Source organism: Poecilia reticulata, chromosome 1 (assembly GCF_904066995.2).
Source record: "Poecilia reticulata chromosome 1, P_reticulata-male-v2, whole genome shotgun sequence".
Taxonomy (NCBI): domain Eukaryota; kingdom Metazoa; phylum Chordata; class Actinopteri; order Cyprinodontiformes; family Poeciliidae; genus Poecilia; species Poecilia reticulata.
Window position 1 is genome coordinate 10,087,056 of NC_088830.1, and position 23,142 is coordinate 10,110,197.

A 23,142-nucleotide genomic window follows, 5' to 3' on the forward strand; every position below is an offset into this window, starting at 1 on the left:
TTTCTAAATTGTTCGGGAATAACTGTGAAAAAGCTTATATTTTTTTTACCAAAAATATTTTTTTTTCTAAAAAAGCTTAAAAAAAATAAGTTTTTGTTTCCACTGAAAGTTAAACCTCTACTGCAGTCACAAATATTTTGCAGCCTTACAGGCTAACCTGTGTTTAATCTTCCCATAAAGATTAAATTGTTTTGTTCTCAGACTAATCAAGTGTATAGTGTGTGAGAGACATTTCATAACATATATTCCGTTATATTTTACACTATATTTCCCTGCTGTAGAATGTTGATACTATCATAAGTGACTATCAATAACTGTAATTAATGACAGCGAATTGAATTGCGTTGATCGATCACATAAAAATCACTAGCATGAAAATGTTTGGACATTCTGGGTCACCATGTCTATAAAGAACATAATCAGTGAGGAACTTCTCTGACTTTTCAGAATAAAGCATAGAGCAAACATGTGAAATGGATGTTTAGCAATTAAATAATAAATCCAGGTTATTAAAAAAAAAAAAAAAACTTTCTGGGGCTTTTTATTTTTGATGCATCTACAGGACAGCTCTACATGGAAGACGTCCCAACCATGGTCCTGTGTAAGCCAAAGCTGCTCCCACTCAAATCAGTCACCCTGGAGAAACTGGAGAAGATGCAGATGGAGGCTCAAGAGGCCGTCAAGCAGCAGGAACTGGCAATGAAGGAGCAAGGACAGCAGATGCCCAGTTGAGGACTTGAAACCACAAAAAAAAAAAAAAAAAAAACACGACTTTTTGATAAAGAGCACAACTCCAATGAGTCAAACATTGGCGATAAAGTATTTTTGTAATCAGTGGAACAAACTTAAGTTATACTTTTTATTTTGTAAGTGAGCAGACGCTTTAAGAAAGCTGCAGACACATAAGTTTGTCGGTAGCGGCAGCTTATCTGAGGAATTGTGCAACACGTAGTGATTATTTTAATAGTGACAATAATAGGAAAAAAAACATTTTATAATTATTTAATCAATAAACAAAAAAATTGCCATAAGTTGCTGCCTAAGTACAAAAATAAAGCATTATAAGTTATCTGATGGATGTTTTTTGTTTTGATGTGTTCTAGCACAGCGTAGAAGTGAAACACAGCATACAAAGACAGCAGCCAGTTTTACACCCGTTATGACATTGAACTAACACCCTCCCTTTATTTATTTTTTTCTTTATTTCTTCCACAGATTCATAAAGCTCTCATCACAAATTAGTTATCTTGGTACAAACACTGCTTTTGGAAAACAAAAGGAGTAGCAGTAAAACAGAAAAGAAAAAAATAAACTGTACAAAACAACATGGAATGACTGACACTGAGAGGTGTGGCACTTTAAGGGATAGCTTATGTAAATGTTTGTATAGAAACACTGAAGTAAAGTGATCTACTTCAGTTTAAATCAAAAGTGCAGCTTTTCTTTTTTACCCAGAATTATACCATTGGAAGGGAGAACATTTTACTTCACCATTAAAAAAAAACAAACAAACAAAAAAAGAATGCAAGTAAAACGGTAAGTTTTTTTTTTCTTCCACTTCTTTTCAGGTATTCTGGCTCATTAAAAGGCCTAATCAGTACCGTTCAAATTTCACAACTCCGCCGTCTCCCTCGCTGACGAACCTCTTTCGGTTCCTGACAAACAGATCACAGAGAGCGCCGATGAGCGCAGCGGGAAAAAAAATAAAATAAAAAAATAACACTGTCGGATCTCTGCAGACATTTGTGTGAAATTAAAAAGCACTCACCGGTGCGGACACTGATCTCTTAATATGACACCAATGACTCCCATGTGAAAGCTCTTCTCCACAAATTGCTCCAGGATAAAATATGCAAGAGGAACGTCGATGTTTATCTCATCGATGTCCATGTAAACTCGTTCATAGCCCTGGAAGAGACATGAAATAAAATAAAAAAAAAAAATCTTCAGGATTGAACGAGTTTCACTTGCAGTGCCCGATTCAAACAGCAGGTGGCTCCCTACCCTTCGCATTTGGTCCTCGGTAATGATGGAAGACAGAGAGAGTGACTTGAGTAGCTGCAGCACCATTTTGAATGTTTTCTCCCCTCGGGACTCCAACACCATCACGATGGCCTGGCAAGAGTGCCACAGGTTTTCAGAAAAACGCAACTGAAAATACGCAGCAGCTGCTACAGCAGGAAGACGGACGAGGCGCTGCGCGTACCTCATAGACAAACTCGTGGTGGAAATGCGGGACCTCCAGGTCTCGAAGGCATCTCTCTGCCTCCTTACCGTCTCCAGACAGAATGTACTCCTTCAGCAGCAGGTTCATCTGAAAACGGAAGATCCAGAATGAAATTTATTCAGCTTTAGCCAAATATGATTTATGTTTTGGTTGCATAAAACCCTGCAATTGTGATACTGTATTTCAATGAATGTCAAAAGTTTCCATGTTTTCAAGGGCAATCTTCACTTTCGTGGAAAGTGAAGACTACCCTTCTCTGTCTAGTGAAGTGCAATCACTAGATTGTACTCTACCTCTTTGATGAGTTGTATGACGGGTCGCTGGCCTCCGCCCGTCCCCCAGTGGTTGTCGATGCGAAGGCCGCCCATGCTCATCTTCAGCAGCACAGCTGCTCGATCTAGCGCCGCTCTGCAGATTCGATAAAGCAAGTCAATTTGTGTGGTTTACAGGAATTTCCATAATTCAGGTCAATCAAGTCTCTTCAAATGTTTCTACTAATATTAACTGAAACTCAGTTCGGATACTTTTGGAAGTGGCTACGCTTGGATCCTGAACCATGTCCCGAATCTTGGAATAGACCAGTTTCACACTGCCAGGCTAACTTTTTAAACTCAAGTGACAATCTTTGGACGTGAGGGTGTATTAACTGATGCTTCAAACTGACAGGATAAAAACACTTGAAAGTTTCTGAACTAAATATTTAGTCAGATCCTTTCTTAGGCTCATAAAGACATATCCACCAATCCATCAAACTGTCTCAGTTGCAAAACTGTAAATTTTTACACATTTATACTGCACATTTATACTCAGCTATTTGCTCAACAATCGTTTTTGATGCACTTAATCTTACCTAACAATTTAAATAACCCATTATGAGTGTCAATTTTTAGCTAGTACAACTGAAAATCTACTAAGTTAAGTCGCATTTCCAGCATGGAGTAGTAAACAGACAATAGAAAACAAGTAGAAGTGCCTCCATAAACATTGCGTACCTCGCATGTTCACAGTCAACTTTGCCTTTGTAGCCGTCGATGTAGCTTTTGGACAGTATCTGGTCACTAACAGCCCGAGCGATGAACTGGCCAACCAACTGAAAAGAGAACATAATGAGAAGAATGTAAATTTTAACATTGTTAAACAGCGCTAGATTTGTGCAATAAAAATTGCAACATTTCTTTCTTGAAACGTTTTTCTCGCCAGTATATTGCAGAATTTGTACAGGTTTCACCGACTCAAATTCAAAACCTACACATCCACAGAAATGCACAAACTTCATCCACAAAAACAGCAATAAATTTGCACTTACATGTGACAGATGCAAAAAATAAAAATTGAGCCAACTTTTTTTATATTAGCAGTACGCCTCAACCGTCTACACACTGCAATGAGTGTGACTCAAACATTTGCCTGACAAAAGTTAGGTAAATATACGTAGAATATACGAGATTTAAATAGTCCTTGTCAAGACAAAAATTTAAAACCTGTGATTGAAATATTATAAAACCTGTGATTGAAATATTAAAGGCAAACTTAGTTTTTAAAACAAACTGAAGACATTTAAAGGACTTACTTTTAGATAAACTCAGGACTGAGGATGTACAGACACCCTGAATCAGAAACCAACTTAGTAAATGAGATGTTTACAGCTGTACCGTGCCACAGCTGTAATGAAGTGCACGCATCCCAAACAAGCAGACATAACAACGGTGGCCTCGGGGGGACATGCGTCTTTGTTTACAGCAGCGTGGGCCGCACGGTTTTGGGAAAGGAAAGAGCCGGCTCTGCTGTTCTGGCCTCCACAAAGCGTGCGCTCATTGTTTCTCTTCCAGACCAGAGGCAGCTACATTACAACGCGGCGCGGCGCAGTGGCCAGACCGAGGTGCGTGTGAAACTGAGAGAACCCCCGAGTGAAAGTGCGGCGTATGCAGAGGTGTGGGGGAAGGGCAGAGTCATAAAGCCCCACCAAACCCACCCAGGGGCGAGAGAGGGAGAGGGAGAGAGAGAAGCCGACTGGTCAGATAAATCAGACCGTGTAAGAAGGGGAGTGGGCCACGGTTTGTTTTTTTTTGCTGAGCTTGCATTTTACAAGAAACGATAGACAATGGCAAAGGATTTCATGTGTGCGCAGACTGGAAAGGAAAGAGCTCACAGACGCACACAGTGGCTCTTCTCTCACAAGCCAACAGATAAAAACCGCAGCGTTATTCCCCTCTGCCAAACCACCAGCAGAGGTAAAACTCCTCCTTCAGAAACGAAACCAGCAGCCTTGAGAAGAACGTATTGTGTAACGTGGGATGGACATAAAGTAGTAATAGTTACCAAACAATTATTAACCCAACATGGCTTGCTGCAAACTGTGATCTCAACTTGTACGGCTGTCTTTTGTGCACCACCACATACGTGTCGGTTGCTTCAGAGGGCTGCTTAAGCCTGTCGCAATTAATCGATTAACTGGATGATAAATTAAAAATTCAATTCTGATTAATAATATTCTCTGAAAGGAAATTTTGTCCACAGAGACGTCAGAATCCATTTTATTTGTGGTTTCGGTTTGTGTGTGATGTTTACTGTTTTAGTTGCGTTTTGGATATTTAAAACATCTTCCAGTTGCAGTGTGAAGTGTTCTGTACATAATTAAACGTGTTTTGGTCTCTGAGGAAGCAAACTTGCATTATTATTAAATTGTCAATATATTACTTAAAATTGGTCTTAAAACGACAACGTAATTGTTTATATTGCTGGGACAAAGTATGTGTCATCATGGCTTTGGATGATGTCTAATAACCAAACCCTGCTTTAAACTTTACTAAAAACACACACACACACACTTTCAAAAAGCAAACAACGTCAACCCTGGCCAACACACACTTCATGTCGGAGGTTTTGGAAACTTACTTGAGGCGCTCCAGGTGTGTCCAGGACCAGATCCGGCAGATCTCTGAGCAGCTTGTCGAAAGAGGACTCCATGTCGCTGTGGGAGAGGACGCTTCCGCACAGGTCCACCAGCAGCCTGGAGGTGAGCTCCCGCTGGCTGGCCTTGGCCTCCAGGGCCAGAGACACGGCGAGCGACGGGACCTCGCTCCGCATGGGGCCCAGGTTCAGGTCCGCAAGCAGCTCCTGACAAAAACGGGAAAAGAAATTTAGTTTGAGCTACTCTCTCAAGGCGGCAAAAGAAAACCCGGTGGAAGGATGTTTTCTACATGTTGGAGCGCTTACCGCTACTTCGTTTGTATCTCCGTGTTCAAAGTACTCTTGCACTATGGGGGTGACCGTCTTCTCAAAGTCCCTCTCATCCAGCGGAGGCACCACAGTCTCGTACACACAGTTTTCCTGTCGAAAAAGAAGAGAACAATTATTTTCCATTTTCTCGTGTTAGCAGGACAGATGAAAAATCTGCACCACAAACTTCAAAATCTCACCTTCAAACCTGTTAACAACTAAATAACCGGCTAATTTTAGCTCGCTTTGCAGCAGCAGAGCAGTAAAAACAAAGTATTTTACAAACACTTCCAAAACTCTGCTGTTTTGAAGTGCAGATCAAATACGCCGCTGAACGATTGTCCTAAATGCAAATGTAATTACCTGATCTTCGTCAAAGTTGGGGTCTTTCTTGTCCACCTCCACCGGTTCGTAAACTTCACCCGATCTTCCCCACACGCCCTTTCCTCCCGCTCCACCTGCAGGTAAAATGTCAGAGATAAAGTTACTGCCCTGACATCTGCTCATGTTAACTCAATAAGGGGGAAATAAATAAAAGAAGGTGAGAAACTTCAGCTTGAGTGTCTTGCGCACGTTCGTCAGTGGAAACACTTTTCCGCAGGTTCCACCAGCCCAAATTGAAGCCTTTTTAAGACCAGCGACGACGAAATTTAAGACCAGCACAGTATCGTATGGGTAAGCAATAGAAGTGAGCCGGTGGCGACGACGAACAGGAAACGGCTCACGATGGACGCAAAAAAAGCTAACTAGCTAGCTAGCTAGGGTATATTAGCAGCTAGTTAACAGTAGCCACAACCACACATATTTCCAATTGAGTTCAGTACTGTACATAAAAGACAAAAACAAGCATCATTGCAGTTGCTGCCAACATGGAGATCAGGCTACATATTTAGTGTAGGCGCAAACAAACACACAAAAAACAATTGAAGGGTGAGCCCCCAGCAGATTGCAGACAGTTTAAGAACACCAAAGCAGCTTGAAAACATCCTTTAAACCCCCCATCAGTTCCACCCATTTTGTGGGTAGAGCACTATATTTAGCTCATCCCACATTAGTTGAGAATCCGTCCCACTTCGGTGCTAAAACGGCTTGCTTTCTCGTCTGTTTTACTAAAAGAAAAAAAAAGAAAGAAAGCTTCACGCCCACACTAAATGTCTCTCACCTCAACTAAAATGTAACACAGATCAAATGCAGAACAGCCCAGAGCTCAAATTGCACGGCTTCGCTGATGCGAGAGAACTGTTGTGTAACCAAGACAGGACAGACTCGGTGCCAAGAAAAACTGGACATGCCCTTTAGTCTGCGGCCCATGGGAAGAAGGCAAGTGGGCAAACCCAACTGCAGTCTGAAGGAGAGGATAGATGAGTTGCATCACTAAAGAGAGGCAAAACTTTTTGCTCCGAGCAAGAGGTTGTCTCTCTTTAGCAACACATTCAGATGTGCTAGAATGTTTTTTTTTTAGCCAAACATACTCGGGTAGAAATTGTAGACTAATAAATTCTGCAGATTCCAATCAGAAAAACATAAAGCTGATGCTACGCGACACAAAATCCTAAGTATTTTTAGTCTAGTTCCTAGCACAAATATCTTAGTAAACTTGAAATAAGACAAAACTAACAAGTAGCTTTTCAGCAAGATATAGGAGGGCATATAAAGTCAAAAATTCCTTTATACTGATGAAAAAATATGGGCTATAAGTGAAATAATCTGCCATGTTACAAATTATGATACGTCTTGTTAAGACTGTTATAACTAGCATTTTTTTAATCTATTTTAAGGAATTATTGACTTAAAATGAGCTTCTCTATTGTGTTGAAAAGTTAATTGTCAGTTAGTTTTGTCTTATTTCAAGCACTCTTGAGATATTTGCACTAGAAACTAGACCAAAAATACTTGGTAGGGTTTTGTGTTTTTGCAGTGATGCTGGCTGGGTTCTGCATCAGACCTGCAGCGGAAAATTGCAGAAAGGCTCGGATGTACGCGGGACACGAAAGAAGGCTCGCTTTAAGGATTTGAGGCGTTCGAGATCAACCGGCTAAGTGGTTTATGGATTGGCGCTGGAAGGGCTACCGCAGGAAGCAGTGAGTCCCTCCAACCCACTGGGAGAGGTGGATTCCTGACGCAGCCGAAAGCACAGACAGAAGAAATATTGAGGAAGCGTCGTCATGTCACCTTTTTTCGGCAGGCCTCTGCCCTTCCCCATGCGGGACTTTCGGTCGAGCAGCTTGCTCTTGGGACTCGTCGGCGCCATGGAGGGTCCCCTCACCACTTCCCCATTGTCACTGAGGGAGTCCCCCCTGCCCGAGTCCCTGGAGGAGTTTTTCCGCAGCCTCCGCTTGGCCTTTGCCTTCAGGCGAGCCTCGTGGATGTTGTTGCTGGTCGAAGACACCCAGTTACCGTTGATCTCGTTGATGGCGTTCTTGTTGGAGACGCCGGATCCCCCATTGTCTTCCTCGGCAGAAATGAAGGAGTCGCTGAGGTCCCCGGCCTCTGTCAAGACACAGAAGAATGAGTCGGTGTGCGTTTGTTGCCATCAGTCGGTGCTTTCACTCCGCACAAAGACAGTTTTTCATTTGGTATTTTGGTTTGCCTTTTTAGATTTCTGCCTGAAAATATGTCCAGAATAATGTTTAACGTTGACGTTTTGACCCAACAAAACTAGAAGGTGAAAGATTATTTCGTTCCGAATCAAAAGTACTTAATGTTTTAGTCTATATACCGGAAATCAACATATTGGACAAATGAGCACCATTTGTGATACAATCAGTTGTAATAATAAATAATTTTTCTGAAATTGACACAGTAAAGCACAGATTAATAATTATATTGAAAACCGAGCAAGTTTGATTTTTAAAATTCTATAAATGGTGTATTTGCTTCAATGCAGAATATTCTCCCACTGTTTTTAAATTGTGAAAAATTTCAGTTTCTATAGTAACAAATATGACCTTTTGGCTGACATTTTAACTGTCATCCGCTTCAATCTCTAAAAAAAAAAAAAAAAATCTAAGCATTCTTCAAAATGCTGTTTATTTAACGCTTTATTGCTACATCTAAAAATAACAAATTATGTATTTGTTGATATTTCGGTTGACGGCCGTTTAGAAATGACAGCTTTTTAGACGCCATCTTAATTTTTTTCTATGGCTCTTTCAAATTAAATCGTTTGATCAGACGCACATTTCATTTGAACATCTCTGAAAATAACTACATCGCATTTAGGTGAAATTAGTTTATTTACTATCCTCTCAGCTACAAAAAATGCGAGTAGAAAAACCGACTGAATTCAGAGTGTAGTGAGAGGAAACACAAAAATCACCCACTTCCACATAAAAAAAAAAAAAAAAAAAAAAGTCCCACTGCCCTATATCGGTCCCAGCTGATTAAGCGTTTGAGGTTTTCACACTTACCAACAGGGTTTGCGTTCAGCCAAGCCTCGCAGTCAGCTGCCATAGTTTACAGTAGAAAAGAGCCTTTGCAGCGGGACCGTGCAAAAACAAGAATCACCGAAGATAACTGCAAAAAAAAGGGAGGAAAAATAACAGAAAAATTACATTATTTGGCTGCAGACGTGTAGCGATGGTTTGCCCAGACACGTCGCAACACAACCCCGCCACCCCCCTCAACCATTTTCATTCAAAGACGTACTGTTGACAAACGACGGCTAACGCTGTTTAAAACGATAATGTTAATATTGTAATTCGTTTCCCTGGTGTTTATTGAGTGACTTATTCCATATAACTACAAAATGCAGTACACGTCAAGAATAACCGTTCTCTTGCGTCGTTAACTTATCTTACCTCGAAGCCCACACGTTAGTGAAAGATAACATCTAACGGTCAGCAGCTAAATGAACGAAGCTATTAGCTTTCTAACAATGCCGAAGTTTTAAATGTACAAATGTGCCCACTCAAATGTTTTACTCAATAACAAGATTGTAAAAGACCTACCGTATCGCACCTTGAAGCTTTAAACTCTGACGCGAACGCTGTTGTTTTTGTTTCGCTTACCCAGCAACGCAGTCACTTAAGGCTTGTGTTTTTCTCATCTGATTGGTCCAGAGGAGGGGGCTGTTTCAGGGGAGCCAATCAGAGCGCAACAAAGAATTTCCTTCTAGAAAGTTCCATGTAGATCCATGAGGTCGTGTTGACTGAGAAGTGCTGCCCCCTGTCGTACAGCAGAGTATGTACGTTGTGTCCTGGATATGGATGTCACCGTTTAATACAGCTACCAAATCCACATTTTTGCATAGAAAATCGTGATGTAAATAGCTATGCTACTATCAAAACTTTTTTTTAAATGCAAAATGGGGTTACAAGCATAAACAACCCGATATCAGGCAATAATAGACAGAACAGTACACAAATTATTCACATATGTATTTTTTGAATTAATATAACATATTTCAAAGCAACCTCTAATAAATGTAAACCTGCAGACTTAAAGATATTAAGAAAAACAAAAAGCCTTTGTGCAACAGCACGACACTACTACACTTTTGGAAAGTAAATACATTTCAGCTGGTGAACAAGCAAGGAAAACAATTTAATTTAAAAAAATAATCTTGTCGATTCATAGTTTTACCAAGACAGTGCAAATATTTCAGCCTATGATTACAGTAATACTTTTCAGTGTAGATTGTGTTTATAAATGTCTGAATCATTGTTCACCTTGTTCACATGGATGTAATCCCAGGAGCATTTCTGGAACAATCTGGAAATTTCTAGAAAATTAGAGCCAACACACAAGCTCCTCTTGACAAAATAAAAGTGAGGAAGCTCACATGAACAGGGAGATATTAAGATTTATATTAAATCTGCATTGGATGATCTATTATGCTATAGTCGCACAACAAAACTAAAACAAGACATAGCAGAAAAAAGTAGAGCATTATTTTGAATCGGAAGGAAATGAATGCATTTGCTTTCTATTGTTAAATAAAAATCTGAACAGTGACATCTATTAAGTATAACTCAGAGACCTCAGAACAAAAGTTCTAGTTATACTTAGTTTAAATGACACAGAATTGAACTCGATTTACTCATTCTGAAGGAAACTGGTTGCAACGTTGTGTTTTTTTAGGGATATCAAATACAAAACCAGAAGCCATGTGATGGGATTTATTAGATTGTTTGTATTTTATAATGGCTGACATAGTTTTAGACATTTGCAACGTTTTCTTCTTGCATCACAAATGTGTGGAAACAGTCCCTGTAAACGACACTATTACCGATTTCACAAGATCCGCGTCCAGAGCATAACAGATTCTGGCTTGATACACATTACAGAACATTAACATAAAAAAATGCATGGTCAAGTTTAATGCTTGAGCTGCTGCAGATGATATGGCACATTAGACTGGGATTGTCTTAGGAAGCAAAGATTTTAGCAAAAATCTACTGAAAAAATAAAACATTTCCATAATTTCATCATTGGAAACTACAGTGATATGAGTTTACCTGAAAGATTTGCAGTCAACCATATTCAATTCAAGCCATAGATGTAAATATATAAATGTTATTTATACAATAAACTGGTTTTAGTATAACAAGCCTGAGAATGTATTCTACTGTCCTTTTAACTGAAAAAAAAAACAACAAAAAAAACATTTTGCCCCTGAGAGCTCAGGCTGTAACACAAATAAATGGACAAAATGCAAATAATCTTAAGAAACAATTTGATTTGGACAGACGTTGCATGGCATTTAGAATGAAGAAACAAAGCCAACACACCAAACATGGAAGTTTACTACAAACCTGCTTCTGGCTAAGAGGTCACTCTAAGGACGTCCTGATCCAAACCCAGGTCATCAGCTCCGTGTCACGGCCGTTTTAAACCATCGCGGCCAGAAAATATCTGCCAAATGCCTTACACTACTGTTTTATTTAAATATGCAAATAATTAGATTTAACTTAAAACAGAAAATAACATATTTCCAGATGAACTTTTTGCAGCAAAACAAAAATAAATAAATATATATATTGTTTTTTGTTTTTGTTTTTTTTCAGAAAAACTTGCATAAGAACTCTGGGAAGACAGTCATTAAAAGCAGTCCACAGTGTAAACCTCCTTTACAATTCACTTCAAGTATGTACAAAACTGAAGAGTTCAAGACATTTTAGTTTAATTTAAACATAATAAAAACTACCACAACAGTCCAAATAAAATAAATTCAAGCTTCTGTTTGTCACATTATCCATGTTGTTTTTTTCCTCCCTCTTCTTTCTGTAGCTCTACACAAACTCCACATATTCACAGATCTTCCCCCTGCTGTGTACTGTATGTTGGAGGTCAAGGGTCAAGCTGGTGTCAGTGCGCCGCGGAGGGTTCAGCCAGCGCGCTCGACAGGCCGTTCTCTGCCAGCTGGGACAGGTATTTCTGTGAAAATAAAAGCATATGACTAAACTTCAAATTCCAGCATTCGTTCACCACAATAGCATAGCATTTGAGCTACATCACACAGCCCTGAACTTTATATTTTTAAAAATCTGACTGATGAAGGTTTGGTTCTGTTAAACCAAACAGGCTCAACAGAACCAACAAGGACATTAACATGCTTTTGTTTCTGTTGTTCACCAGACGTGCAGTTGAATGTCACCAACACCCCATCCTGCTTGGATAGGTATGAAGTGAAAATGTAGATATGTAAATACTCCATATTGTATTTCTATATATATAGTTGGAGTTTGAGAGATGTACCTGCAGGTTTCTGTAGTGTACGGTGCTGCGGCAGTGAGTGGTTTTTGCAGTGTCCTCGCTGCTGTAGAACAAGCCACACAGTTTGCAGTAGAAGCCTGTTCTTGGCTCAATGAACTCCACTCCTGTCAGAGAGAGAGAGAGAGAACAACAACAGTCCAACACCACCCAGAACCAGAACAACACATGACTCATGGGTCTCGGCCAGGAAAAGCAGGGAATCTCACATAGGACTTGCCAAAACTTTTATTGGTTGGCATTCTCCTTCCGTGATGTTTGTGACAACATTTTAAAAAGTATCGTTGTGCAGTCTTCAACATTCGGGTCTAATGTGCTTGCGTGATTTATTATTTTAAAAAGTTGTTTCAGCAGAAATAAGGCAATTGTTCTGTTAAAAGAATGCTGCTGTCGGTCTCCGTCCTTAAAGGTGGCACAACACATTCAATCGGAGTTCAATTGCTTTTAGGTGAAAAACATTGCATAGCAGAAAATATATATATATATATATATATATATATATATATATTTACAAATCACAGGTGCCATAACTATTGACAACCCCTGAAGATTTCTGTAAAATAAGTGTAGCTTAAATTTGTTTGTCCAATTCCCATGTCACCTACCAAGTTACTTTAAGTGTTTTATTGAACTCTTAATTAGTAATTCGTGACATTATGTTCTCCTGGGATGTAAAAGTGACGTTACAAATACAACCTCTTTAATCAGCCGCTCTTCAAAATGGAAAAGACAAGAGAACATGCCGTTCATACAAGGGAGATTCTTCGAGAAAAGAAGTCCCCACTTTGTAGTCAGACTAAGTGTTCAAAAGTTTAAAACAACTGGAAATGTGACAAATAAAGTGACATTTTGTGAAGATCAAGTCAGATTCTCAAACAGCTGAGAAGAGTTTTGGGTGGGAGACGTAAGCATCTATAATCCAGCCTCTGAAATATGAAACAAGATTGATTTAGCTGCTGCTGAGGCTGCGTCATATAACTGGCCACGTGGCAACAGTTTGCAATGTTTTATGATGTTAATAAAGTTTTAGTGACTATGTTGAAGTGTAATGTGCTTACCCAAAGGAATGCTGTGTTCACTGACAGCTTTGTCCTGCTCTAGAGATGAGGAGGGGGCTTCGATCTCTGTCAAAGACATTTCAGCAATAAGAAAGTTGTTGTTAAGTTCACTTATTGTTTACTTATTGTGTTTGGTCCCTTTGGATTTTTTTTCCCTCTCAAAAGAAAAAAATTGTAAAATGGTACAGTTTTGTTTTCTGGTTTCACATACACTTATTATTGATGTAAACGTCAGTAAGTTTTGTTTTTTGAACAGTTATTTTTTCTGTAGTTCAATTATAATTTTGGGGGGAAGAATTGGGCACATAGGATGATTTTTTTTAAATACTTATTTTGTTAGGGTTTTCTCTAAACCACGGTGGTTCATAGAACAGAAACAGTCTCAAATGTAAAGACTCCTGATTAAAATATGAGTCAGTGGAGAAAATGTGGAATCCTCAATCAGAAACGAGATGCAAGTTGAGCTCCAAAATGTGGAGGCAAATTATTACAAAAATACATTTGAATATAAACAAGCTGTTAATCAACTGCTCAAACATCTCAGAGCAAAACCCCCCAAAACCCAAAAGCAGAACTTTAAGGATGTTTTCGTACCTGACGGTCCGGTAGACTCTGCTACATTTGTTCCATTTTCCAGGTTCGCTGTCACACTGTCCAACAATCTAAACCAATTTAAAAACTTGCTTAACCTCCTCGCCTGTGGTGGCGCTACACCAAGAACCACTGAAGGAAATGGCACAAAAACCTCTCAAGAAGACACTGATCTCAACTTCCTTCTTTACAAAACGAAAACAAAAATGAAGTAGTGTCAGATTTTCATGGCTGTAAGATTTCTTTTTTTTTGTTTTCAAGAAAACTCAATGAGCCATTTTTCTCACTAGCACTTGACTCTTGCATTTGTTTTGGTTGTATTTACCCAGAATGCTCTGCACTACGGTTCATTACTATTTTTGGAAAGATCTTCGATCCACTCGCAACGTAAAACTTGCTTAGTGACATTTAACTTTTATTGTTCTCTAAGCCTCTTAATAAAACATGTTGCTGCGTGATTACGGAAAATGAAAAATCCTAATCAATGTAACATATTTTTGAAAGTCACCTTTGAAGAAGATAAAAAAACCCACACATATTATAGGGAAGTACCTCTTTTCAGACTGACGTCCTTCAGCTGAACTTCCAGATGGATTTTATCTGGAGTCTGTGTTTCTTCCTGGCTTCTGCTGTCGTCTAACAAACAGACATGATTTTCCATTGGCTCCTCCGGCGCCGTGTTGTTGGGAAGCTTGGCGCTCTCCAAGCACGTCTCCTCTAGCGCCGCTTTGAACTCCTCACTGGGGAAGCCACTGATGTCCGACACTTTTTGCTCTGTCGTCTCTAAATTCACTTTCTCGGTTTCAGTACTTGGTGCGGCGATTTGATCCTCTGCTTTCTCAACTTTGGATGCTGACGCCTCGCCCCCCATCTCCTCAACAGAGTCCTCCCGTTTAGGTTTCTCGCCGGATTCTTTGTGCTCCTCCACTGCTGTAGTCGATGGAGACGTGGGCTTCTGCTGCGGTTGCTCCGCTATCGGCTGTTTGCGACAGGAAGCAAACTCCTCGAGCTCAGAGAGATCTGGCTCGAGGATGCAGTCGTCCTCCCCTCCCACTTCATCCACCGTGACCAGCTCCTCCATGTTTTTGGGATACCAACATTCTTCATCCGTGTCCTCGGCACTTTCCAGCACATTCTCCTGACGACACGGATGAAGGAAATGTTTCACAAACACACAACAAGGCGCTTACACGTTTGACCTAAAGCTGCAGACAACAAAAATGTTTAAAATACGGACTCGTTTGATACGACTGAATGTCGAATACAGATAGTCGTCTACCGTTTACTGTCAAGAAACTGACATGTTTCAAATCTTGTATAGATGCTTCAAAGTTTGAGTTGTTAAAAATACATTTTGAACTTTGTTCCACGCTTTGTTTTAGTCTGTTTTTTACATTTATTGCTTCATTTTGAGCCATATAAAAGAAAAAAAAGGTTATCACTCCCATTAACAGGTAAAAAAAGAAAAGAAAAAATATATAGGCCCATATAGACACAGTAATAAAAAGTTTTATGTAATACTGTATTTAGATATAAAGAAGATATAAATTATGTAATATGTATGTATGTATGTATGTATGTATGTATGTATGTATGTATGTATGTATGTATGTATGTATGTATGTATGTATGTATGTATGTATGTATGTATGTATGTATGTATGTATGTATGTATGCATGCATGTATGTATGTATGCATGTATGCATGTATAATTGTATGCATGTATGTATAATTGTAAATTATGAATAAAATTACATTTAGTAATTCTATTAAGGTACTGGAGCAGTAAACCGCTCATGATGAACATATTTATGACAATTTATGCATGTCTTAGCCAATTCAAGTATTTAGGTTTAAAGCATACCAGGTCAATAATCTTGTCCGCAAATAGTATGAAAATCCTGATTATTTACTCACAGTTTCTCCGTCCTTGTCATTTTCAGCCGCCTCTCTTGACTTGTTGCTTTGTTGTGGCAGAACAGATTTTTCTTTGGCTGCGGCGTCCTGAAAGGAGAAGACATTTTATTGGTCAAAAGATGAGACGGATGTAATTATCCGGCGATGCAGAAGCAAAAGGTGCTCACAGTGTTTTCGGGAGCAGCTTCTCTCTCCTGTTTCTCGGCGTGCCTCCTGCTCGGGTTTCTGCTCCGCCTCTTGTCCTCCGGCGTTCGACACCGCGGCTCGTTCGTCGTCTCAAACTCGGAGTGTCTCGACCGGACGGGGTGGTCGCCGTCCCTCCTCCTCGGCTTTGCGTCATGCCGATAGTGAGATGTCCTGCTGAAATCTTCGTCCATGCTCCTGTAGGAGTTGAAAGACGAGCCCAGGGGGCTGTCCCGCGGGTGCCAGTCTCTGCTGCTCCTCGTCGTTGTCGCTTCGCCGCTTCCGCGTTCGTCTGTTGACCTCAAGTGACCCAAGTGTTTGTGGTAGCTCTTCCACCGGTCGGCCGTCCTCCCGTTGGGTCGACTGTCGTCCATGCTGCCACCGCCGCCGCTGCCGCCGTTCCTCCAGGGACCGTCCCGCTCCCTCTCATCCTCCCCTCGTCTCAAGTGCGATATCCAGTCTCTGGAGCCCCGGTGAGGGCTCAGGCCGTTGCTGCCCCTGTCCTGACCCCGGCACGGAGCCGCCGGGGGGCTGTGGGCAGAGCTGCACGACGTGAAACTGGGACTGTGGGAATGAGGACTCAGGGAGCGGCTGATGGGGCTGCGAGACCGCGCTCTGTCTGGAAGGTAGCTGACAAGAAACAATAAAGAGAAACATATCTCTGTAAATGTTTTACTTTTTGAAAATTTAGGGACTAGAACGCAACAGTTTCCTTACTGTTCAAGTTCTTGCATTTTGTCCCTTTCCTGCTGTGAGGTAATATCCTGGATGATTGACTGAACATCTTTACCAGGTTTCTGCAAAGAAAGAAAATATCCAGGCTTAGTGGCTGACCAACACATCCTGAGTGTCGGTTGCTTCTTTGTCGTTATTTTACCTTGAGCTGCAGCTCCTTGTACCTCTTAGACATCCGTATGAGGAGTTTCTGACCGTTAATCGTGGCCGGAGTCAGTTGATAGTATTGAACCATGGCCTGAGCTGCCTCTACATACGCCATCTCCAGAAAGGCCTAGTGAAGGAGCAGAGAGAGCTTCCATTAAAAAAAACAATAACAACGAGAGTGACAATCTGGTGGTACATCAAGGCATAGCAACGTTTTAAATAGTTACGTTTGAAAGTGACCATTACAAAGCTGGAAGTCATTTTAATATGTTCCACGGCTTCCTTAAGAAAACTGTAAAACTTTCAAGAGCGACAAAAAAAAAAAAAGCATGAAAAAACGAATCCAAAAATAATTTTTGAAAAAAATAAAAATAAGTCATCTGAAAATGAAGTGTTGACATAATTTCATAAATATTTTACTTCTTAAGTTATTGGCCCAAGCTGCACTACTATATTATGACTGGGAGGTCATGGCAATTAAAGTTGCTGCAACAACTGGGACCTTGGAGGCGAGCTGCAGAAAGAAAGCTATACTCACCACTTCCTCGGTTAACAAACGCCTGCTGACAGCTGCACAGAAACTTTAACCTTGATTCTCTAGATGTTTTACAATGAGACATGGTCCCACAAAGGGTTAATTATTCAGTTCAGCTCCAAAAACGCTGCGTTGACCCAAAAAGGAAAATTAAATGTTGTTGTAAGTCTTCAAAGAGTTTGCTCTTCTGTGGCGGTCTGCGTTACAGCAAATCTGAAGAAGCCTCTGACTGAAGACACTCTGTTGCTGTACGAGAGTCACTACGTGGCCAACTCAAAGTAACAAGTAGATGGTTGGGTATGTAAAGATATGAAGACATGAAGATATTCTCTAGCACATATTCAAAATACATTTGCCTTCTTTTAATCTGAAAATCGCAGGATGATTTTCAGAGTCATGGTTAAATGATTGATTGTTACTTATTTATCTAACATCTCATTCTACGTCTCAAGACAAAAAGCTTAGCTAAACCCAGATTTCCCTTCATCTGAGATTATTATGAGGAGAAGAAAATTTGGTACTTCGTACAGACGATTTCATCTGAGCAGAGCATTAACTGGAATTAGCCGAATGAGCTGCACTGAATCTGAGCCACACAGCTGAAGAACTGTGACTACAGAGTAAGTTAATTTTGTACCTGATGGGTTGAGCGCATCAGGATGTAGTTGGTGACCTTCCCGAACGGTATTCCCAGGTTGATGACGTCGTTCTCCGTGCAGCTGCCTTCGGGCAGGTTGCAGATGTGAACGACGCGGCCGGCCGAGGCCTTCCTGGGTGGAAACGGCTACAAGCACAAAACAGACAGACGTGTGTCCAACACTCGGATCAGTGATCGAATCTGATGAGCATCAGGAATAAAGTCCTACTCATTTAACAGAGCTACATTCCCAGTTTTCGAGGTAGCTAAACACACGTTACACAGGCGAGAGTTTTTACAGGATTTATTGCAACTCTTAGGCATTATACACAGAAGAATGTTAAGTTTGCTCTGCCTCATAATAATAACAGGGAACAGCCAGTGAATCTACTCTGTCCATGTAATGGAAAAGTTCCTTGTCTTATTAAAGTCGTCTCTCATTTTGACTTTGGTCCCTGGAGTTTTAAGGCCCTTTGAAGCCGTCTTGGTTTCAGACAGCGGCCTCACCTAATGTCTGCATAAAATGCAGGATTTAAAAGTCAAGCATAGTGTGGAAAACCTGGCTGTCTAACTATGTGCAACATTAAACCGCATGATCCCATTTATTATTAGCCCCCCTGGCAGCAGCACTGTGGTGATAATGAAGGTTTCTTGTTTGGATTTAGAGAGTTGTCAGTTGACGAGACCCAGACATTTCTCACATTTGACACTCGGCTGCAAACCTACCGAGGCACAGCGGTTCACCTAAACGGACCGGCGGGGGAAAGGAGAGCGTTAATCAAGACACACAGCCGAGGGAGACTCTGGAGGAGCTGTAGAAGCCCACAGCTCAGGTGAGAAAATCAGTTAACAACAACAGCTGTTGGGTGTTACAGAGGAGAGGCTGGTCGTTTATTGAACATTTATGGCAATGTCTGAAAAGATTTGGAGGTGGCAAAAAAAAAAAAAAATCACATTATCACTAAAGGAAGTGCGAGAGAAAAAATTGAATATTTTCATTAGTTACAAATTCTAAAACCTGCCGCTAAGCACCCTGCAAGTAGTTCCCACTCCTGCCCTTTTCTTTCTTCAGTTTAATACAGAAACAAAAAGTTTACTCAACTCTGAGACTTGACAAAATAAAACTACTTAAAGATCAGGAACATATATATATATATATATATATATATATATATAGCTCAAAAAAATAAAGGGAACACTTCAGTGTTCACTTAAATGTTAAAGTGTTCCCTTTATTTTTTTGAGCAGTATATATATATATATATATATATATATATATATATATATATATATATATATATATATATATATTCCTGATCTTTAAGTAGTTTTAAAAAAGTAGTTTATATATATATAGCTATTCACTGTCACTTTTCAAAATGCAGTTAATTGGGGCCAGATAATAATAACAAATAATTATTATTATTACACCACATGAAATCTTAACAAAACACTTTGAGGTTTGTGGTTATTTCATGATATTTTGCAGCATACTGTGTATCTAACCCTCCGATATGAACAGAGAACAAATACAGGAAATCAAAAGGTTTCTTTTTACAGAAATATACTTCCAGTTACACACCAACCGCGTGAGACCTTTTGGTTTCAAGCCATATGAGGTCTTATGCCAGTTGTTTCTGTACTATTTTCCACTTTCATCAGGAAATAAAGACATGAAAACATTTGCTTTCAAGAATTTTGTTTGCGTTTATTACTAAATGTCACATTACGGGAGAAAAGATGAAAATTACGGCATATTTACATGTTCTCTTTACCCAATACTACAACGTTAGGAGCCCTTTAGCCTTTAGCTGCTTTCATAGCCAACAAACACGATTTCAGAGTTTTTAAACGCGTCACTAAATGCCTCGCCTTCAACCTAATAAATTCTGCAACGTTAAAACTACAAATACTGTGATAAGCATCCACCGTTGTGCTCGTCACATAAAGCTGTCTCGTTTCCGTAGCCATTGTGCTGTGGCTGCAGTTTCCTCGGCTCCCCCTGCTGCCCGCCGTCTGACAGACAGCTCCATGTGTGGGACAGGCGGTGGTCTTAATCCCACTTTGGGTCGGACGCCAGGGTTTCGGGTTTTACAGGGAATTTGTTCAAGGAATACCCAACAATAACACAGACTTTACTCTGCTCAAGTGTGGAGAGTCCAATGGGAGCATAAGGACACCTTGTTCTCTCAAAAGTCATCCATGATGTCGGAGCGCTGCGTTTTCTGAGCATCAGGCTGACTCAGTTTGATGTTATCCAGCTGCTGTTCAAAACCCGACAAAGTCAGTACAGAATTTTTATTTTTATTTATTTATTTATTTTTTGCTCATTAAACAACACCAACATCTTTTTTATGATTTAAAAGCTCAAAAGGAGACCATATTGTCATTTGGGCTTCCACCAAAAGGTCGAACAGACGACCTAAGATTATTGAAAGTCTGTGGGGTGACTTAGCGTTTCCTGGCCGGCTGAACCTGTTATGATATTAACGGCATCAGATGAACGAGTGATAATTCTATTAGAAGAGTTCGCCAGCTCTGCCTGGGCAGCAGAAAACACAAAGGTCAGTACAAGCTGAGCTCAATAAACACATCCAGGAATAGGCTGGTTAGGTATAAAAGAGAGAACAAAAGTCCCTATAAGCTGCAGGAGTTTGATCAGAGCAACTACAGCGTTTGTTGACTTAGCATTTAAACAGTAGCTGCTCCCATAAACCATAAACCATTACGGTTAAGCCGCGTTGCTTCTTGCTCCGTCGGTGTCATGGCCTCCTGAGAATAAACTGAAACCAACAATACAGCCATTAACTATTTACCTGCTGCGGTGTGCTAAGCTGTTAGCTGTGTCCGAAACCTTCTGTCAGCACTTTTTGTGGTTTTGCTTAAGCTAGCAGTAGCCAAACTTTATGTCACACAGGCCAGAGGAATACAACTTGTAAAGCAATTTTTTTACTGACAGATTCCAAGTCAAGTTTATACATTTCAATTTGATCGGAGTTAACAAACAATGTAGTCAAGTTCAGTTTATTGTTCAAATCGATGGAAGAGTTTCAGCTTCATACTACGCATGTATGTAGCGACTGTGGAGAGGAAAAACTCCAGAAATATCCAGTGTGATCAGCCACCAGCTACGACCGACTGGGGGGTGAAGCAGTCAGAAAAATACAAATACAAAACTTATAAAAAGGGTTTTGCACGTTTTCACTAAAAGAAAGCTGTTCAGCTAGCAAATTCACTTTGGTTTGACTAGATGTTTGTATTTTTGTTTTACCAGAATCTCTGTCTTGTTTAGTCAAGTTTAGTGAAATGATTTAAAGCAGATTTGGGTGGAATAAAGGTTATATTTATCACGAAATTAAAAAGAAATGAAAAAAAAAAAACATGATTATTATTTAATAACAATTACTTTGCATCCCTAATTATTTTCATCTTTAAAAGATTTTAACTTGTTGGTAATCATTTTTGCCCCTGACTACAAATAAAAATGTAGATTATTGTTAAACTGCAGTCACGGGCCGTACAAAACGACTCCAGAGACGCACTTCGGACACCCCTGGTTTAGACTGCAGCAACATCCTCACATAACTTTCTTGATTTTTTTTTTCTTATTTAAAGTCGTTTTGCTTTGTAAAAACCAGCTGAAACGTCTCCCCGGGATCTTCCGGTTTATTTGCCCGAAGCGGCCTCCAGCATGTTGCTTGATGAAGGGAGAAAGTCTCTTCGGTTTTACAGTTTCTCCTTTGCGTTCCTACACACACGGCTCTCATGCCAGCTCCTCGGATCGCTTTACCAGCCCCTCGCTGCTCTGAAACTTTATACTGCGGGACAAGGGTGCGACCCAGAGGCCTCTAGGTTGCTCTTCCAAACAGTGGTTAGCTGTAATCCAGTGTTTATCGCTGTTCTTTTTGCAAGAAGCAACAAAGCTACTGTGTTACTTCACTGCAGACCCACAGACTCTGCAGCATGAAGACACGTCAACCGTGTACTTGAATGTCAGGGCAGACGTGGCAGAAACTGTGTTTGCACCATAAAAAACAGAGATTAGCGTTAAAGTTTGATGCACATATTTGACAATGTTGTATGTGTGTGAGCTCTTTGTTCAGAGCACGGCTTTCTACACAATAAAACCCGCACATGTCCGGCTCAGACAGGTGTGTGTTTTTATTGGGACTAACATTAGCTCTTGAAGCACCGCTTGTAAATATTTTTACACTGATACAGTAAAATCTTTAGTGAATTAAAAAAATAAAACAAACAAAACCTGCGATCAATAAGATGACATATGAGGTCACAGGACACTGCGGTTTTGTCAAAGAAGTAAAGGATTAATAAAAAAGGACGCTGTGGTTTTGTTAATTTGAATAAGGTGAATCTGATTAGGTCAGATTTAGAAAGTCGCTTACTTATTTATTTTTAGGACTTTACCGCTCATGCAAAGTATTTGGCAAGTCCCAAACAATTTTTTTTTTAACTTTAAGTATTACTATTGTTTTCAGACAAGATATTAGATAACATTTTTTGATAACCTAACTCTTCTGGACTACAGATGGAAATTAACCACGGGTCAAATCTGGTGCATTTCTGCAGTTGTTAATACATGATCCTGTACAAAGCTGCAATACATCTAATGAAAACATCAAATTATATCAGAATATATTTACGTATATATATTTAAAATTAAAAAAATTAAAAAAACATTTTTAACACAGAAATGTGGGCTTTGTAAAAATTTTAATTCCATTTTAAATGTTATTTTGAAAATTTACTGACAAACCACACTCAAAATGACTGAATACGTCTAGATTTGGTGCAAAACAAATGCAGTGGAAGTCCAAGTGTTTTTGTTTTGTTTGATTTTTCAGTGCATTATGTTTGCATTAAATCATAGCCATGTCTGGTCAGAGCCATGCGTTGCGTTATATGAAACGTCGTTACCCAGTATTGATGTAGGGACACATTCTGCCAGGCTTACACTCTGCACAACACAGCAGGTTCAATCTCTACTGAACTCACATGCAAATAATTAACAGAAAACCTGTTTGGAGTGAAACCAACAGAGTTTTTTTTTTTTTTTAACTCATTACACCCTTGAATGAAATTTTGCCCCATCTCCTTTAAGAAAAGCGACCACAACCATCATGGTAGAAACGAGAAGTTCAGTTGATATTTAAAAACTTC

The 23,142-nt window shown here is 39.9% G+C and overlaps 2 protein-coding genes across 8 annotated transcripts in view; both read right to left on the reverse strand.

Moving 5' to 3' along the window:
- Positions 1 to 525: 525 nt before the first annotated feature.
- On the reverse strand, positions 526 to 9,536 carry pdcd4b (programmed cell death 4b). 3 transcript variants are annotated; one of them, XM_008411397.3, is made up of 13 exons: positions 9,397 to 9,536; positions 8,857 to 8,962; positions 7,619 to 7,936; positions 5,810 to 5,904; positions 5,444 to 5,557; positions 5,123 to 5,344; positions 3,220 to 3,317; positions 2,521 to 2,635; positions 2,207 to 2,314; positions 2,005 to 2,115; positions 1,769 to 1,908; positions 1,602 to 1,655; positions 526 to 735 (listed from the first exon to the last, which is right to left on the reverse strand). In XM_008411397.3, the coding sequence occupies exons 2-13, from the start codon at positions 8,897 to 8,899 to the stop codon at positions 669 to 671; spliced, it is 1,485 nt and encodes a 494-aa protein (XP_008409619.1). In that variant the 5' UTR covers positions 8,900 to 8,962; positions 9,397 to 9,536; the 3' UTR covers positions 526 to 668. The 3 variants fall into 3 exon arrangements, with proteins under 3 accessions (XP_008409619.1, XP_008409708.1, XP_081461275.1); XM_008411486.3 differs by having other exon boundaries at positions 9,407 to 9,481; XM_081605149.1 differs by lacking the exon at positions 526 to 735 and having other exon boundaries at positions 987 to 1,655.
- A 1,016-nt stretch (positions 9,537 to 10,552) lies between these two features.
- The window catches only part of rbm20 (RNA binding motif protein 20), a 50,386-nt gene continuing 37,796 nt past the window's right edge, over positions 10,553 to 23,142 (reverse strand). For all 5 annotated transcript variants that reach the window (XM_008411124.3, XM_008411197.3, XM_081605142.1 and 2 more), the window contains exons 6-14: positions 17,965 to 18,111; positions 16,788 to 16,919; positions 16,628 to 16,707; positions 15,895 to 16,540; positions 15,728 to 15,814; positions 14,362 to 14,947; positions 13,219 to 13,284; positions 12,146 to 12,267; positions 10,553 to 11,824 (exon numbers count right to left, since the gene is read on the reverse strand). In XM_008411124.3, the coding sequence (XP_008409346.2) occupies positions 11,756 to 11,824; positions 12,146 to 12,267; positions 13,219 to 13,284; positions 14,362 to 14,947; positions 15,728 to 15,814; positions 15,895 to 16,540; positions 16,628 to 16,707; positions 16,788 to 16,919; positions 17,965 to 18,111 (1,935 nt within the window). In that variant the 3' untranslated portion in view covers positions 10,553 to 11,755. The remainder of the gene's footprint in view (positions 11,825 to 12,145; positions 12,268 to 13,218; positions 13,285 to 14,361; positions 14,948 to 15,727; positions 15,815 to 15,894; positions 16,541 to 16,627; positions 16,708 to 16,787; positions 16,920 to 17,964; positions 18,112 to 23,142) is intronic.